A 13,880-nucleotide genomic window follows, 5' to 3' on the forward strand; every position below is an offset into this window, starting at 1 on the left:
CAACAAAAATAATGTTTGGGTTAGAGTGAAATTTCCACCTTTTTTGTTAAAACTGTAGCTTGGTTTATGTTGTCAGAAAACTGTCCAGAAAAACAGACGATACAAAACAATGAACTCACTTTTAGAAATGTGTGGGTTACGCCATTTTGTCGTTGCTTTTATGGTTTCTTTGAAGTCCTGTTTCTAGGAGTGACTCACGAAACGGCGTGCTACTAAGTATTTCAGAAATACGGCATTCACTGCATTTCAGTCTTGCTATTACAGTTTCAGTACTGCTAAAAAATATTTAGAGTTTTACACGATAGAAATAGTATTTGATTCGGGCAGCATTGTTCTACTGCCAGTCGAAGGAAGGAACATCCAGTGGCTGTAAAAAGCTTAAGCTGCAGTAAAGATAATCAGTTTTGGTCATCACAATGGCAATATTAACGCATGTCTAGCTATCACAGCCTGAGTCACGTATTAGCTAACATTTCGGAGTAGCTAACCGTTCGTGAGTATCATATCTGACAGTAACATTAACGTCCCCACGCATGTTTTGTGTTACCCCCAGATTTGTGACGGTGCCTCAATTCCAAGCAAAGGATTTTACGTCCCCTGTATGTATTGCATGCTTCCGAGTTCCGTTAGCCGTGCTTGCGCTTCATAACAGTTATGTTTTCAAATACATACCAATTTGTTCATCTGAAGCTTGTGTTCAGAAACCCTCTTTGCATGATTTGAACATGCATGTTAATTCATAGTATATTTCGCAAGTAGTTTTTACGCCTATATTTATTTTTTTGAAAGGCTTTTGTTCTTATAATTTATGTCGATGCTAATAACTATATGAGTGTTAGTTCGCGGAAACTGGCCAGTCTGTTAACTGCAAAATAACAGTAGGTGTATATTTAGCTAGTTATTTTCGCGCTAACATTTCATTACTTTATTATTAACATGTTTAAAATCATTCGTTGTTTTGAGCGGAGTATTTTTCTCAGATCCATTCTATTCACACAGCAGGTGTAACATCTATACATAAAGGGAGTCAACCTTTTATAAGTCAACACCAATGTCTGTTACAACACTTTTATCTCGAAATAACAACACTAATTTTCTAAATAGATCGCTTTCTAAGAGAATGGTCTATAAATAGTGATTAACCGCTAAAATAGCTGTACATATGAACAGCGTCTTCGCCGAAAATACTGATCTTGCTCCACGTGCTTCATGAGATGACCTCCGATTACACTAATCTTATCACTCAACATGGCGTACCTCTTATTTCATACACTTGTAATGTATCTAATTAATATTTCAATGCTCGTAATACGTATCAAAGACCTCGCCATACTGAGGCAGGATTCCAGTCACATAGAAATTGTTTCACTTCTGGTGTAATTACAGAACATTCGCGTTTACTTTCTCCTCCCAATTTTCGCCTAAAGAATACCAACAGTGGAAAACAAATGATAAAAAGAACCTGAGAAAATACATTACCTACAATGAAGGTCTGCTGTTAGGCAATTAATGTATCAGTATGAAGCTCTCATCGAGTATGCCTGACAGCAAACGTAGACGGAAGTAAAAGACGCAATCCATGGATAACAAAAGGTCACTGCAGAACACAGAAAAGCGTTAAAGAGATTCTCGTGGAAGTCACATGTAAATATTTGAAGAGAGGTGACCTTTTGTTCATAAATATGTAGCTAGCGAATTAAGGAACCTGGCATTCTAATTAGACTTTGCAATAATTTTGCTTGCACCATCGTGTATGCCGTGTAGCGTTTAAGAGACTAAGATTAAAGATGAGAGTGCCTACGGAGGCACAAGGACAGCCATTTATCCTCCTCCCACACGCAAAAGGAATGAGACAATGCGTATCTGATACTGGTACGCAGTACCCTCGATCAGACACTGCACAGTGCCTTGAGGAATGCAGGGCTTATGAGTAGATGTAGACTTCGGTAAAATACGATGCCTCTTCAAAAACTGAGTTACAATTACAATGACACGTCCAGTAAATTTTGCTGAATACTACACTGCACTTCAAAGTGACACAGATACACGACACTGTTTTCCAACATAGTCACCAAGTATCGAAAAAAGAGGGTGAGAACGTTCGACCAATCGTTCAATTCCTCGACGATAGAAATCCGCTCCTTGGTCACGGAGCCTTTCGAGAACCGCTATATGAACTTTCTCACCGGTGGATAACCTCTCTCCTCCAGATGTTCTTTCAGCTTGCTTGCCGAAAAGATGAAAATCGCATGGTACAAGATCTGGTCTTCCCGACCAGCATCATTCGTATCTGTGCGAGCTTGGTCAAATTGCTGGCACCATTTCACTCCGGCTGGGCCCGACATTTCATTTGGCCCGCATACCGCCAGAATTTCATGATGAATCTGTGTGGAATTTAGAGGTTTTGCCCTTAAGAGCTGTAGTGTTCCACGTACTTCAGCTTTGGAGTATGTTTCCAGTTGCCGCGTATTTCAATTGCACTCTGAGGGGCACGTGGTTTCTGTACTCCGGAAGAATTTTTTCTGCAGAAAACCAGGAACATATTGTCTCCTCTGACAATACGTCACTCTTACTTCGCAATGATTAGATCTTAGCGCCGTACGACGTGCGTAACTTACTGTCTCAAGACCCTACGTAGGAGAAGACCGGAAGGCATTCATTGGAAGAACTCTCGGAACATGCTAGTACTGTTCCAGAGCAAAGAAAATTAATTTAGTGACCTACGCCTCAGGCTGTGCGAGATTTGGGATCGTCATTCGGGCAAATTGAAGGAGGATATCTAAGGAATCCAAAGGCGTGTTCCTAGATTTGTAACCACTCAGTTCGGTCAATACCAGAGTGTCACGGAGGTGGTTAGGGACCTGATTCGCACAGAAAGAAAATTTGTTGTGAAGTAGACCTTTCACGGCTGCGCTTTATCTAATTATATTTACTTCTCTTCGATTTTTCCTACAAATTTCATGATCACAGCCCCATTTTCTAGCAATCATTCCTGTCATCTGTCAAGTCGTCTGTTTTGGATCCGGTGTAGCGGCTGGTCACACCGGCAAGTTGGTAAGCCAAGTGCATCTAAGTGCTGTGTTTTCCACGTTCGTATATAATGATTCGGCTTACAACTTCATTAATTATAGAAAGCCGCTACGATCCCAGCGACTAGCTGCATGTGGTTTACTTTATGTTACGTGTCTGTATGTATCAACCATCTGAAGATGAATCTTTAGTGGCTCAAAGCTAATTAATGAAAGAACGGTTTTTTTAAACCAGGATAAAGCGACTGCTTGCATTATTAATTCAAAACACCCGCTAGCTACTAGCTGTTTGGAAATCGTCACTCGATATCACCGGTTTCAAAAACTTCGATTGTGAAAATATTCGAAATGTTTCCAGCTGATTTAAATTATGTAATAGATTAATTAAAAATATATTTCAATTTATGTTTTGGGGCTGCTCCACCTCCGGGTAGGGATGAGAAAAACCGAACGGGTAAAACCGATACTGGTATTTTAGGTCTCAGTAACCGGTATTTTTCGATATTTGTTTGGTCTCGCTTAAAGCAGGTTTTTTCGTTTTAGATAAATTTAAAAACAAAAAAAAAAGAGTTTGGTTGGGTGCTGTGTGGCTTCTCAAAGATTGATAGTGTCTTTTAAAGATATTGTTTCTCATGTTAGGAGTCATGCTTACACATCAGCTCATTATATAACGGGTATTTATGAAGAGATTAGACAAAAGATATTGGGCAGCGAATTAATTCATTATTGAACTTTTAACTATAGTCATGTAACTGTTTCTGATAAATTTTATATTTTGTGCACTATCTAAATTATTCATCTAAATTTTTTAAAAGAGCGTTTTTGACTTTGCCAGCAAAAAAAGAATGTTATTCCCATTCCCGCTAAAAAGTAAACATATGTATTTGCCAAGAAAATGTCTCTTTCATTCGAAGCAGTTCAAGAAAAAGATCGCTACAAATTTTACACAAAAGCTTGTTTTTTTGTCATTTATATGAAATAAAACGAGAAAGGAAGTTATGGCAACAGTAATAAATTAAAAATTTAACAATTCATTTACAGTTTTTAATAAACAGAACTTAGTTGATCTGCTTCCTGTGTCTATATAATATACCTTCAGCCACTTGTGCCTCTTAGAGACGCATAGCTTAGTTAACGTGAAAAATGGAGCACTCAGACCTCAGATATCACCCTTTAGCACTGACTATTCCTAATGCTGAAATAGTGGTATGATCCTCGATTACAACTTGATTTTGTTAACAGAGATTTATAAAATTAGAGTCAGTAGGAAAATACTGGTGAGTTTTTTGTAGTATTCAGCCACTGATAACTTTTCGAGAGAAGCAGCGAACGACGGATTGTCTAAATTTTCTTTTTATTTGCCAATTTTATTTGATATTTTGATTCAACGTATCTCGACATGTGTACGCGAATCTGAATGATCGACATCGGGTTTATTGGGAGAATTCTAGGAAAGTGTGGTTCGTCTGTAAAAGAAATCACATATAAGACGCTAGTGCTACATTTTCTTGAGTACTGCTCGAGAGTTTGGTATTCATACCAGGTCCGATTAAAGGCAGACGTCGAAGCAATTCAGAGGCGGGCTGCTAGATTAGTTGCCGGACGATTCGAAAAACACGCAAGTGTTGCGGAGATACTTCGGGATCTCAAATGGGAATCCTTGAAGGGAAAGCGACAATCTCTTCAAGGAACGCTATTGAGAAAATTTAGAGAACCGGCATTTGAAGCTGACTGCAGAACATTTCTGTTGCCTCTAACATACAATGCGCATAAGTATCACAAACGATAAGATACAAGAAATTAGGGCTTGTACGGAAGCATATAGACAGTCGTTTTTTCCTCGCTGTATTTGTGAGTGGAACAGGAAATGGAATGACTATTAGTGGTACCGTACGCCACGTGCCGTAAGGTGGAACGTGGAGTATCGATGTAGCCTGAGGGAGACGTAGAATTTTTCAATCTTTGTGCGATGTCAACGTTTTTCGCTGGAAATAATAACGAGACACCAAAAAGCGATTATCTGAGGAACCGCTTATTCTGAGCAGTTTTAACAATTAGGTTAAACTGGAGATGAAAAGAAAACGGTGTTACAGAAAACCGATTGTTTCGGTGATAACCACCATCCCTACCTCGGAGCCGTTGATTGCGAGCCTCGGCTGACCTATAGTACGGGATGTGGGAAATGTTGCGTGTATGTCGACGCAGGCTCGCGGTTGCCAGTTAGACAATGCGAGAGGACTGCAGCGGGATCCGCAGAGCCGTGGCGGCAGCGCTTGCCAGCCAAAGAGCCGGCAGATCGATGGCTGGGGCGCCGCGATCGCTGGATCGTCACGCTTGTCTCGCGCGCTTACTCCGCTTCCGCGTTGCTGTTTACCCCACATGCTCGGGGGCGCTATGCTGTACGAGTGCTTCTCGCAAATAGCACCGAAAATCAACCACACAGTGAACACAGTAACTGCAGACGTCAATACAATCTTGTGTGAATAACAATAACAACACTCAACACTCAATAACCATTCAAATTATCATAAAAATTATAGCAACTCAAAAGCCATGAATGATGAGGTGTTTCTAAAAGCCAAATAGCTGTATGAAGGTGCTTCATTCGCAGCTACCAGATTCACGTCAGTGTAGACGTATCTTCAGGTTTATCTGTAAAAAAAATACAAATCTGTGTGAAATTTTTGAAATGGAAGAAATACAGAACCATAGTGTCGGCATTCAAAGAAAAACAATGACAAGTACTCACAATGATTATATTTCCGTACTTCAGATGTCCACATTAAAGAGTCAAACCACACAGGTGGGTTGTTATAGTAAAAGTGAGTACACCCAAAATATGCTTGTCAAAATTTACAAAGACTGACTGCTCAATGAGCCAGACCTAGGGAAAAAACGGAGGAAAGAACAAATAATGACTGGGACACTACTGTGAGTAGTGTATTATTTTTTGGACGCTATTTACCGAGCACTTAGAGTGCTTTCCCTAGATTTTCGTTGATTTTTAGGCATTTTATCCCAGTTCGCAATAGTGTTCCATTCATTGTTTTCCCCCGCTTTTTTTTAGGCGTGGCTCATTCACCAGTTATGGTTTGTATATTTTGACAAGTGTCTTTTGGGGATACTCAATTTTATTATGACAACCTACCAATGTGGTTTGACTCTTAACACGGATAACTTCCCGAAATGTGGGACTCTGTAACTGTCCATCTACAAATGGCTCTGAGCACTATGGGACTCAACTGCTGAGGTCATTAGTCCCCTAGAACTTAGAACTAGTTAAACCTAACTAACCTAAAGACATCACAAACATCCATGCCCGAGGCAGGATTCGAACCTGCGACCGTAGCGGTCTTGCAGCTCCAGACTGCAGCGCCTCTAACCGCACGGCCACTTTGGCCGGCTGTCCATCTACATTATGAAAATATAACCATTGTGAGTAATTGTCACTATTTTTTGTTGAATTACAACACACTGGGTCTGTATTTCTACCATTTCAAAAATTTCAAACATTGGTTTGTGTTTTTTACCGATAAACCTGCAGATGCGTCTATACTGATGTGCAACCGGTAGTTCCGAATAAAGCACCTTCTTAGAGCTATGCTACTTTTGGAAACACCTCATCATTCTTTAAATTTTTATGATAATTTGAATGGTTATTGAGTGTTGAGTGTTGTTATTGTTATTCACAATGTCTCTGAGCTGTTGTTTGTAACACACTCTTGATTGTGGAAATATTGGAAATTTGTGGTAAGGCCTTATGGGACCAAACTGCTGAGGTCATCGGTCCCTAAACCTACACACTACTTAATCTGACTTAAACTAACTTACACTATGGACAACATACACCCATGCCCCAGGGAGGACTCAAACTTCCGTCGGGGGGAGCCGGACGGACCGTGACAAGGCGCCTTAAACCGCGCAGCTATCCCGCACGGCTATTGGTTGTGTTCTGATTTGATGTAATGAGTTTAAATACTAAATGCCAGTTAACGAAGATTTTCTGTTCTTCTAATTGTTGTTGTGGTCTTTATTCCGATGACTGGTTCGATGCAGCTCTTCAGGCTAGTCTAACCTCTGAGAGCATCTTCATCTCTGCATAGCTACCTAAATCGACATCTATTTGTACGTTCTTAATCTCGTCAAGCCTTGCTCTCAGGCTACAGTTTTCACTCTCACACATCCTTCCATTACAAAACAGGCGATTTTTTGATGCCTCAGAATGTACCCTCTCAATCGATGCCGTATTTTAGTCAAGTTGTACCATAAATTCCTTTACTCCCCAATTCGATTCAGTACCTTCTCATTAATTACCCGCTGTTCCCACCTGATCTTCAGCATGTTAAAAACATCTATTCTCTTACTGTGTGAACCGTTTATCGCGCACGTTTCATTTCTGCAGAAGACGTCAACCTACACAAATACCATCAGAAAAGATTTCCTAACACTTACATTTATATTCGATGTAAACAAATTCCTACTTTTCAGAAATTATATTCTTGCTATTGCAAGTCTGCATTTTATATACTCTGTACTTCGGCCATCGTCAGTTATTTTGATACCTGAACAGCAAAATTCATTTATTAATTTTAGTGTCATTTCGTAATGTAATTCCCTGATCATGACCAGATTTCATTCGACTAAATTCCATTACTTTTATTTAGTTTTATAGATGTTCACCTTATAAACTCTTTTCAAGAAATAATCATTTCCATTTAACTAATCTTTCAAATGCTCTGCCATCTCTGACAGAAATACAGAGTTTATTTATTCTCCCTCAACTTAAATTCCCCTTCCAAATTTTGCTTGGTTTCCTTTACTCTGTACAAACTGATTAAAATCGGTTAGGTTACAACTCTGTCTTACTCCCTTCTCAACCACTGCTTCCTTTTCATATTATAAGACTCGTATAGCTGCAGTATTCTTTCTGTACAAGTTGCAGATAACCTTTCTCTCCCTGTATTTTACCCTTACTAGCTAAATAATTTCAGAGAATGTATTCTAATAAACATTTTCAAAAGATTTCTCTGAATTTACAAATACTGTAAATGTAGGCTTCCTTTTCCTCAGCCTGTCTTCGTACGGGAAGTATTGCCTTGCGTGTAGCTACATTACTTTGGAACCCAGTCTTCCCCGAGATCGGCTCCTATCAGTTTTTCCGTTCTTCTGTGAACAATCCGTGCCAGTGTTTTACAAGCATGCCATATTAAACTGATGTTTCGATAATATCCAAATCTGGTAACACCTACTTCAAACTATTCGAACGATTTTCGTCTACAGCACTAGTTGTGGAAGTAAACCCATTCGACATAAAAGTACTTCGTCTGATTAAAATTTAAAAAAAAAAAGCCGCATTAGCAACTGCGTAGATTTACCCACTGACGTGAACTAATCTGTCTTGTTGTACTGACATTTTCTTTCATGATCTATGTTCAGCGTTCTCGAAACATACCTCTGAACGTAAGGAAGAAGGGCTAAAGCATAACATGCCGTCGACGTCGACGTCATTAGAGACGAGCACTAGCTCATATTGGGCAAGGATGCATACGGAATCCGTCATAGCCTTGTTTGAGGAAACGTCCCGGCATTCTCCTCTTGTGCTCTAGGGAAACCGCTCCAGGACGTAGTTATAAGTAGCTTTGTGAAGTAGTAGCAAAGCAACTTTTGCTTTGTACATTGTATTGCAACTACACGAATAATTTCATAAGCAGCATGACAGCAAAATGCATTCAAGTTCTAGTTTTCCCCTTAAATGAAAGTGACACGAAGGGAAGTATTTATACCGGTCACGAAATACATTTTGTAGGCAAAATCTAACAACATTTCTTTTGTTCGATTTAACACTACAAACTTCCGCCCCCGGTAGCTGAGTGCTCAGTGCGTCTGGACGTCAATCCCAAGGGCCCGGGTTCGATTCCCGGCTGCGTCGGAGATTTTCTCCGCTCAGGGACGTGTGTTGTGTTGACCTAATCATCATCATTTCATCCCCATCGACGCACAAGTCGCCGAAGTGGCGTCAAATCGAAAGACTTGCACTCGGCGAACGGACTACCCGACGGGAGGCCCTAGTCAAACGACATTTACATTTTAACACTAAAAATGGTGTTAAAAACACAGCCCTCACGTCAGAGAATTAAGCTAGTATAGCTATATTACTCATACTCGCTGCTTTTGGTTATGTACACTTCACCAATAGGTTGTTAGCATTGTTCCTTCTATCTGCTGTGTACCTGTAGTGAGTGTAAATAGTGAAATTGTTGTTCGATCCAGGATTACTGACCTGTTGGTGGTAAGTCGTTAGTCAAATATTTAGATGTTACATTCCACGATGACTTTTAATGAAATGACCAAGTAAATCTAACAGCTGGGAAAGAAGATTCCAGGTCAAGATTCACTAGAAGCATCCTTAGAAATATAGTTTATGTATGAAGGAGACTGCTTAAACTACTGTCCGCTTCATTCTTGAATATTGTTGGTCCTTGGTTAGAATCGGTTAACAAATATGACAGAAAAGTTTCAAAGAAGAGCTTTCTAGTAAATGTAAAAAGTCACTTAACAAATGTCAATGGGATACAATAAAACCTAGTCGTTACGAAGAAAAGAGGATCGCCCTTAATATTCGAAAACCACTTTCGAATGCGAAGGAATGTACAAGTATCATTTCCTCTCACATACATATGGCTAACGTCATCGACGCTAAGATTAAAATTTGGACTCATTAATAGACGTACTAGCACTATTAGTGAGTAGAACAGCCGAGAGAACTAACGTTACTGAAATGCCGTCACACACAAGTTACAGTGGTTACCGAACACGAATATGTATACACATTTAGATTACGAGAAAATTTTCTGTACGACAATTTTAAAATGTAAAAGGTTTTGTTTTCTACATGCGATAAAGGGTGCACTTTGCTATGAAAATAAGGAATAAAGAGATTCGGCATCCAATTGAAAGTTGAAAGGGAGAAACGCTGACTGGTGGGCTTCTGTCAACACTTCAGTTATGTGAGAGAGGCTCTACGTGACTTCCAGAAACATGGAACCGTGATATTGAAAGCATCGTCTGAATTCACAGCTAGTGCTTGAAAGCTTGCTTACGATTCTTGCGGATGAATAGTGGTAACTTTAAATAGTACCATTCACCAAAGAGTTGAGTCATATCTGTCTCAAAATGAGACAAGAAATTACCTTCTAAACTACCAAGTAAAATAACGGAGTACGTGTGGAACGTAAATAATTGAAGTTTCAGTTGTGTGTTCGCCATTATCCATATAAAAAATTGATATAAGAGTTCAAGGTGTGGGATCAAGGCATCTGTCGCTCATGTCGTATTAGCACAGACTTGTGAAACATTGTCGTGCGGAACGGGAAGTATCCGATACTGCGTTCTGCAAATTCCTCTGTCGCATGCTCCACCTGTATCTCCCGCAGATCGCCAGTGTTCCAGAGTTGATAGCGACGTAGTTTTAAGCTACGGCGCTAAAAAACTGCAATGTGCTGGTCTCTCGTAATGAAAATACCAATGATGGCCTAGAGAAACCAAAACATAGCTATCACCGCCTTGTAGCCAGCAAAAACTGAGATCGGGTCTTTCACTTCTAGTATCCCTTGAACAATACCAACAGTTACGAAGAAATATCTATCTCAAACGCTATGATGTAGCAAAGGTAGACATATTCAGGATATATTCTTATCAGCAACATCCCATATTTTTTGAAGAATATTACTAAATTACGTGTCTCACAGGGAGTGGGAAGGAACGTGGAATGGTCCTCAGTTCACATCCAAGGAAAGAGAGCTGTGTTAGTAAAAAGATAATGAAAACAAGTGGACTGGATGTAAAGTGTCTATAGTTCTGTAGTTTGTTTCCAAAGCACAATCACTATATTGTAATTGTCACTACACTTGTTTCTTCTTTTCCTTTTTCAACAATCTGTACTTTTTTTAAGGTAGTTGGTTATATCTTCACATTATAATTGTTAGAAAATACAAATAGTAGTGTAGCTCTGTTTTGAAATAAGTTGTTTTCGTATCCATTGCAGGTGTGGAGGCTCGACTTGGTCATGGTGATACTTTTCAAAGCAATCCCTTTAGAAAGCACAGACGGCGAACGCCTCGAGAAATCCCCCGAGTGCACTCACCCGGGATTGTGCGTCAACCCGTACCACATTAATGTTTCCGTCCGAGAGTTAGACCTCTACTTGGCCAACTTCATCAACAGCCACGGTAAGTACCCGTCGCAGTCTACCTCGTCTACATGTCTGTTGGTACTTTTACTAAGAACCCTTGACTGCTGACATCATCTAAGTTCTCAGAATTACCTGCAGTGAAGTGGATTAATAACCCTAAATAATTTGGTCTCCTAATCCGATGTCTTTGCCCAGTTATGTTGTATGGGGTTGTTGGTAACGTCCATTGATTTTTTGCCGTCAAAAAATTTTGAGAAGTAAGTGATTTTGGAGGGGCCTCACAGTATTGGGCTATCGATCGAGGCACAGGGGGTGAAAAAATTACAATGAGCATGTTTTACTTCAGAATGACAGCAAAAAGATCCATTCGCTTGATAAGAGAATGTGCGAGTCGGCTGGCGTTTACGTAGGTAGTTCAAACATGTAAACCGTCCATAAAAATCTGGAGAGACAGTAAAATGGGACGTGTGCGGTGAGTAGGCTGCTCGTGTCTGTTATGTTGTTTCCCATGTTTCCCAAAAGGTTTATAAGTCCACACACGAAATACATCGGCTTAAAATTAGCGGATGAAAATGGGCCACTGTCTTACGCTAACGGCACTGTCAGACGAACCTGGTCTGCAGTAACTCTTACGGAATAGTCTTTCGACGAGCATTGCCAATCGTACCATGGTACTCTGCTGTGTCACCTGTTAACTGACTTGTTCCGTATATTGCAACACGAACCTTAATCAACTACCAGAAACAGAAGTATTGTTGCGTATTTCTTTTTCTTTTCGCATGGCTTTTCAGTGGAGCACAGATTTCTAGTGACAGGGAGATTAAAGCGAAGTGCTTCACCGTTTGTTTTGCCATGTTTTCACCAAACTAATACTAGAGACAATAACGAAATAAAAGAATGCATTCACAGTATTTGCAATACACGGAGCAAGTCAGTTAATAAGTGTCACAGTAGGGTAGCACAGTAAAAGTGTCACTGCTAGTCGAAAATACTTTGAGAGTTACTGTGGATCAGGCTGTGACTAACTACCTTTTAACATGTTGTTAACGTTTGTCACAAATAGGTTGCATTTCTGTATGCTGTTAAAAATAAAAGTAAAGAAAAGTATATTTGTAACCATTGTACTCCAAAGTCATTTATCAATCACACTTTCTAATGAATTTTTAAGAAGTCAAGCACCAGTCACATTTAACAGTGATTATTTTATTGGAATAGTGTACTTGTTCATTTTCGTTCCCCGTTTAGAAGAGCCCCTTCTCTGTCACCCCACAAACTTCTTATTAGGTAGTATTTTCAGCGCAGAGGGAATCTTCGTTGAATGGCGAAAAACAGCCCATACAAAGACACTCTGATGATCGCAGGTACAAATGAAGGGTGTCTAATAACATATCTCTTGAAGACTGCAGTCACGCAATATACCTCAAAAACCACAAAAAACTAGCATCCCTTGTTCGTTTCGTAATATACTGGTTTGATTTCTGAGGCGCAAAATTAGCGATGCTTAGAAACTAGCAATACGTGTATACCTGAACTTAAGACGTGTGGGATGCGTTTCATAACATGCTTAGGTCATACTTAGGCGTTCATTTCTGGAAATCATATTACTATGTTGTACTATCTAACCTTTTTTGTAATCATCGCTTATTCTTTCTTTCATGAATGTCACAAACTGCTGTTCTGTCTGAACCTGGATTTTATGCAGTTTGTCACAACATCTGAGCTACTACAGAGGTTTCTCCTTGTTTCCCATATACCCAATTCGAGTCACAAAACCGCAGCACACGCCGTTACATAAATGCTCATCTCTGTCTCTGACAGACATTGTCACTTTACATATCATGGACAGTGGTTTCACTAATCGCTACCAGACGAACTGTGACATGGTCTGGAAAAGCGGGGAAGTATTACTCATGGAAACAAACAATATGAGCACCCAAGGAGAATGACGGAACAAAGAAACCGACGTCTAAAAACTGAACTATGAGGTAAACAAAGATTAGTCAGGGAGTCATCAAGTAATATGATCTGCTTTCGATAATCTGTAACAAACTTCATTTTACTTCATGTAAAGTACAGAATAACACCCTGCATCCTATCTCCAGGAGTATGGAAAACTATCATCCCATAAATTGTCGTCGTCTTGAAATCTTCATAACGAAATATCATTTTCTTCGTGAAACAACTATAGCGTGCTCAGGATTATTGTATATTAAGCTACTTACGTTTGTTGTCAATATTGCCTTTCCTTAGGTAAAAAAGACCATTTCTTTTCATAGAGAGATCGACAGTCTAAGCTCAGTCAACGCACCAGCTGAATTGCTCTACCTAAAAAAAAAGGTTAATAAGATTGAGAAAGAACAATGGACACTATTTTATGAGCCTCTTTTATTATTATTCTACGTGTAAACGGATAATCAATAACTTTTATACATCAAGAAGTATTATAACAGAAGGAATTAAAAAAAGACATAGTCTGTACAAATGAGGAATACAGCATCGCTATTGTTTCTAGACTACTACGAGGAGCTCGTGTAGCGAGTAAACGAAGGTTACCACAAGAAAGCCTTTACACTTAAATATTCATAAATATGAAATTTATTAGTCGCATTTTTCATTTCCGTTGGAAGCATACCGAAATGGAACTTGCAGAATTGTACACA

At 39.5% G+C, this 13,880-nt stretch overlaps 1 protein-coding gene across 7 annotated transcripts in view; it reads left to right on the forward strand.

Annotated features, from left to right (window-relative positions):
- Positions 1 to 13,880, forward strand: part of LOC124722841 (nuclear factor 1 X-type) — a 585,762-nt gene that overhangs the window by 277,262 nt on the left and 294,620 nt on the right. For all 7 annotated transcript variants that reach the window (XM_047247961.1, XM_047247963.1, XM_047247965.1 and 4 more), the window contains exon 4: positions 11,074 to 11,257. In XM_047247961.1, coding sequence (XP_047103917.1) covers positions 11,074 to 11,257 — 184 coding nt within the window. The remainder of the gene's footprint in view (positions 1 to 11,073; positions 11,258 to 13,880) is intronic.

The sequence above is a fragment of the Schistocerca piceifrons genome, chromosome X (assembly GCF_021461385.2).
Source record: "Schistocerca piceifrons isolate TAMUIC-IGC-003096 chromosome X, iqSchPice1.1, whole genome shotgun sequence".
Lineage (NCBI taxonomy): Eukaryota > Metazoa > Arthropoda > Insecta > Orthoptera > Acrididae > Schistocerca > Schistocerca piceifrons.